Source organism: Manacus vitellinus, unplaced genomic scaffold, assembly GCF_001715985.3.
Source record: "Manacus vitellinus isolate BGI_N305 unplaced genomic scaffold, ASM171598v3 scaffold_71_pilon, whole genome shotgun sequence".
Classification (NCBI taxonomy): Eukaryota; Metazoa; Chordata; class Aves; order Passeriformes; family Pipridae; genus Manacus; species Manacus vitellinus.
Genome location: NW_021940761.1, coordinates 1459843 through 1465227, shown reverse-complemented (window position 1 = coordinate 1465227; position 5385 = coordinate 1459843). Strand labels below are relative to the sequence as shown.

The 5385-nt window shown below is 47.8% G+C and overlaps 1 protein-coding gene across 1 annotated transcript in view; it reads left to right on the top strand.

Moving 5' to 3' along the window:
* The window catches only part of HDAC4 (histone deacetylase 4), a 176043-nt gene that overhangs the window by 158484 nt on the left and 12174 nt on the right, over nucleotides 1–5385 (top strand). Inside the window, exons 22-23 of the mRNA XM_029964418.1 lie at nucleotides 3069–3187; nucleotides 4895–5028. Coding sequence (XP_029820278.1) covers nucleotides 3069–3187; nucleotides 4895–5028 — 253 coding nt within the window. The remainder of the gene's footprint in view (nucleotides 1–3068; nucleotides 3188–4894; nucleotides 5029–5385) is intronic.

The following is a 5385-nucleotide window of genomic DNA, read 5'->3' as shown; positions in this document are numbered from 1 at the left end:
AAATAGATGCATAATATATAAAAATATATCCTTAGCACATATAAATATCCACAGAACTATATAAAAATATAGATAAAACATATATATATATGTGGCCAACAGTGGGAGAAAGGGTCCACTAAAATGCTCAGCCTCCTAAATTTCCCTGATCTCCTCGCTGCCATCGAGCATTTAAACCCCAAATTAATCCTCTCTCGGGTTGTTTCACCTGCATATCATTTATTAGGCATTTAATTGCCGGATTGGCTGATCACTGGCTAAAAATGATTCCTTCAGGCCTCTGGAAAATAGAGCTAAAATTGCATTTATTTTTTTTCCTCACTGCCAAGCGATGGCAGGACACGCTGGGGAGGTTTTGCTGTTTGCAGCCACCAGTTGTCCCTGTTCAGCTTCTTCAAAAAGAAGGGTTTAATTTAGTTTAGGCAAACCAAACAAGCCTCTGAAATTCAGGAAATTTCAATTTCCTTGTGTTTTAAAAAAATTGCACATGGATTGAAGGAATGTTCGGTGTTAGGACTGTTCATTCCTCACTGAAGAACTTTACAGCCAATCCTTAAATGCTCCGATTCCTGGCAAAACTGCTCATCTCCTGGATGATAATTTGAATTTCTGGCTTTTTTCTGGTCTCCTCAGCAGGGCAAAGCCCTGGGATTGTTTGCAGTTGAATCCCTGTTTTCTCTCGAGGACTTGGCTTTCCTGGGATGGATCTGAGCGAAGGGGCTGGTTTTCCATGGGGATTAGAAAGGAAGAGGCTGGATGAGATGGGCCTGAAATGTTGTCCACAGATGGAATCTGGGAAACACATGGGATTTCTTTTCCTTTTTTCCAATTAAAAAGGCAAAATGAGGGAATGCTGCCTCTGACCCTCCTGGATCAAGTTTTATGTCCAAAGATACAGCTGCTTTTATGGATATGGAGCATCAACATGGGCTGTGGCTTTGGAATATTGATCTCTTTACTCTCATATCCAGGGACAGGACCCAGGGAACAGCTGGAGCTGTGCCAGGGCAGGTTTAGGTTGGATCTCAGGAAAAGGTTCTTCCTTTAGAAGGTGGTTGGGCACTGACCAGGCTCCTCAGGGAAGTGTCAAGAGCTCCAGGAACGTTTGGACAGCCCTCGGGGAGAGGGCGGGATCGTTGGGGTATCTGTGCAGGGCCAGGAGTGGGACTGGATGATCCTGGTGGGATCAGGAGATTCTGTGGTTCTGGAATTCAGAGAAAATCAGAAACAAGAGCAGCCCTTGAGAGTTTGAGTGGGAGTCAGGGGGGAAGGAGAGGCTTCAGGCCTGGATTTGGGAGTGCTCTTGGCTTGGGATGTGTTCGGACAGTCAGTGGGCACAGACTGTCCATCTAGACCTCTTGGAGAGGGAGCCAGGGGACCTGGGACACATTCCTTAAAACTCTGAGGGACCTGCCAGCAACACACAGCACCTCTTGGAATTGCTCCCAGTTGGAGGTACGTGCTGGAGTAACCACTTGTGGCTGGAGGTCACTCCATCCTGCGCCGCAGAAAACTCTGGACATCCTCAAAGCAGCTTCTTCTGAGCCCTGCTTTACTTTGAACCAACAACTGCTGCTTGTCCTCTCCTAAAATTTCCCCCCCCAGGGCTCAAGGTTAACCCTCAGGGCAGGGCTGGGCTGGAGGAGGCACCTCCAAACCACTGTCACCCCCTGGGGACCTCCAGTCAAGGGTCACCAACTGTCCCTGTTCCTCTGGAGCCTTTGTCCTGGGCCGTCAGTGGATGCCCATGGCAGGGGGTTTGGAATGAGATGTCTGTAAGGTCCCTCCCAACCCAAGGCATTCCATGATTCTGTGAGCTGTCCCGTGGCCAAGAATCCTTAAGGATCCACGGTCCTGTGCGTTGCTCTGTCCCCACACCTTGGTGATCCCACACTTCCAGCGAGGTCCTGGCAGCTCCCATGCCATGAGAACTCTGGGGGAAAAAATAAATCTGATGATTTTAGGAGTTCTCCTTTAGCTGGGAATTAAAGGGCTCAGCAGGACTTCGAAGTTCAAGGAGAATAAAACCCTTGACCGCGTGTGCTGGGTTTGGAAGTGCTTCTCCAGTCCTTGGTGAGGGAGGTGGATTCTATGGATTTATGGTGGACTTTAGGAGTGTCCTGGTAGCACTTGGACCATCCCAGCACGGAACAGCCCTCTCTGGGCTCTGTTTTAGAGCATCCCTTAATGACTATTCAGTAAAGCAACTTTCTCGTGCGTGCAAAGATATTTATGGGTTCCTGCTTTGGGATGTGAATCAAACCAGTTCATGTTGTAGGAAGTTATAATGGAAAAAGAACATACTTTGGAAAATGCACCTTGAGGTGGGGAATGGGGTGTTTACAGCTTCTTGTTGGTTTTGAGGAGAAGTTGTGGTGTTTGAAGAGAGAGAAACCAGAGGGAAAAGGTCTTTTGGTGAGAAACCACAGGCACAGACCCCTTGTTTCATTTAAATACCTCTGGACAGTCAGTAGTTTATGGATGCTGAGCAATTCCATCCATTTTTTAGTGGATAAAATGTCAGAGGATGGGGAACTGGCAGTGGGAGAGGTGTCTTTGGGTGGGGAACCAGTTCAAAGAGGTGTATTTGGGTGGGACATTTGCATTTTAAAGCTTTTTTTTGCTCCGTGGGACATCCCCAACCTTTCATTTCATGGGAAATGAAAAGTTTAGCAAGGAAAAGAGAAACCACTTTGCCAAACCTGAAGGAGATATTTTGAAGGAGGACACGGAGACAGTGCCATGAACTGACTTTTTCCAGGTGGATTTGCAGCCTGTGGCAGATGCCCTCTCATTTCCTCTTTATTCCCATGTATGTAGAGCAGGATATGATCCCAAATGGGAAGCACAAGTTACTACAACTCGTTTCCCTGCTCACAACACGAGGATGTTGGTGGAAGAAATCACAGCCAGCACAACGTGTTCTGCTCTCACCTCGGAGGAAAACAGGAGCTGGGCTTTGCTGCCATGGAATAACGCTCCCAGCCTGGAGAATTAAGAGGGTTTAAACATTCCTGCCTTTGTTCAGGAGCCCAACTGATGTGTTCCCTGGTTCCTTTGTGCTGCAGGACCGTGGTCATGCCCATTGCCAACGAGTTTGCCCCGGATGTGGTGCTGGTGTCGTCCGGTTTCGACGCGGTGGAAGGACATCCCACCCCCCTGGGAGGGTATAACCTGTCAGCAAAATGTAAGTTGGGGCTTGGCAAGAGCAGGGAGCCAAAACTGGGGCCAATTGCTGCTCTACAGTATTCCTAAATTTTACATTTTGAGATTTAACTTCAGATCTTTCATTGCAGCAGCAAAACTTTTGGCCTTTTTCTTTGAATTTTCGTGGGGTTTTATTTTACAATATATATTTACCTTTTTTTTTTTTTTTTAAGTATTGCATATTTCAATTTGGAGTGCAAATTATATTTATATAATTTTATATATTTATAATATTATAAATATCATTAAACTCATTTGTAGACACATCTCTGCAGAAAACAGCTGCTGAATTGCAGAGTTAGGCTGGGTTTAAAGCAAAATTGCAGAAATAGCAGCTGTAAACACTCGCTTTCAATGCTACCACGAGGCCATTTCTTCCTCCAGGACCCCTTATTAAAATTTGGAGCTGAATATTTTTGTTCTCCACCTTTGAAGCAATTGCAGAGACCCACAAGAATCTCCTTTTTTGCTTTGGATCCGGGATGTCTTTGGGAGATGCACTGAAATCCCCCCTCCTTGGTTATGCTGGGTTTACCTGGCACTGTTTCATTCCAGTGAACCAGGAGACAGTTTTTTCTTGCAAAAAGGATTTTATTATTATTTTTTAAGAGTTTGTGTCAGCCAGGAGAGTTGTTCTCTCCACTGAACTTCAAAAACCTCGTGAGGGAGCTGAACCTATAAACTTTATATAAGAATAAAATGAAATAGATTTACAAGAGACAAGTTATTCGAGATCTCCAGAAACACTTGGGAATGAGAAGCTCTTGTTTACCTGCTGCTTGAATTTCCCATGGTTTGCTCCTCTCCCAAAGCAGTGAATCATTTTATCTGCCTGTTAATTTGTTAATTTGCCAATTCTGCAGAACACAAAGCAAGGAGATGGAGGGGAGAAGTTCCCTGGCTTTTCTTTTGTTTGGCTTCTGGGATTTTTTCCGAGGGGGAAGGTTGCTTTGAGGACACGTTTTTTAAATCCTCCTAGCTTGGGTCTGTTTTGTTTAAAGGGGAGAGAAATGTATTGTGTGTCATCTGATCAAAGTGCCGGGTGCCCCTGGAATTTTTATAGCATATTCTATAGGGGAAGAGCTGTCTGCTGAGAACGAGATGTCAGATATCTCTGGGGCACTGCAGTGCTGCTATTCCAGCTGAAATATTCCTGATTCCCCCTCCTCCTCCCTCCCCTTCCACTGCTCCCACTTGGTGTCTCCTGAACCACTGCTCCAATTCGGCGTCTCCCAAAGCAGGGCCACAATCTGCCTCTTTCCCTCCTTCCCAAGGGAATATTCCTTGCTGGGGTGCTGAGGGGTGACAGGGAGGATGGTGGGATAAGCTCCTGGAGATCCACCCAGGGAGCTGTGGCTGGAATTAAAACCCAACCTGGGTCACGTTATGCATTGAGTCCTTTCGGACTGAACTCCCAAAGCAGGGCCAAAATCTGCCTCTTTCCCTCCTTCCCAAGGGAATATTCCCTGCTGGGGTGCTGAGGGAGGATGGTGGTGCTCTGGAGATCCATCCAGCTCTGGAATTAAAACCCAGCCTGGCTCACATTATGCGCTGAGTCCTTTCAAATCCCCAGTGGGTTTTTAATATGATGTAATTCCTCTCTCTAATTCTTTGATCCGCCGCCAGGAGCCCCATTCCAGGCACAACCTTTGCCCTTCTCCTGCATTTGCTCTGTTCCCTCCTCCAGGCTTCGGGTACCTGACGAAGCAGCTGATGGGCCTGGCCGGGGGCCGGGTGGTCCTGGCCCTCGAGGGCGGCCACGACCTGACCGCCATCTGCGACGCCTCCGAGGCCTGCGTGGCTGCTCTGCTGGGCAACGAGGTACAGGGGCACTGCAACAGGGACACTGCAACAGGGACACTGCAACAGGGACATTGCAACAGGGACACTGCAACAGGGACACTGCAACAGGGACATTGCAACAGGGACACTGCAACAGGGGCACTGCAACAGGGACACTGCAACAGGGACATGCAACAGGGACATTGCAACAGGGACACTGCAACAGGGACACTGCACACGGGGACACTGCAACAGGGACAGTGCACACGGGGACACTGCAACAGGGACACTGCACACAGGGACACTGCAACAGGGACACTGCAACAGGGACATTGCAACAGGGACACTGCACACAGGGACACTGCAACAGGGACACTGCAACAGGGACACTGCAAC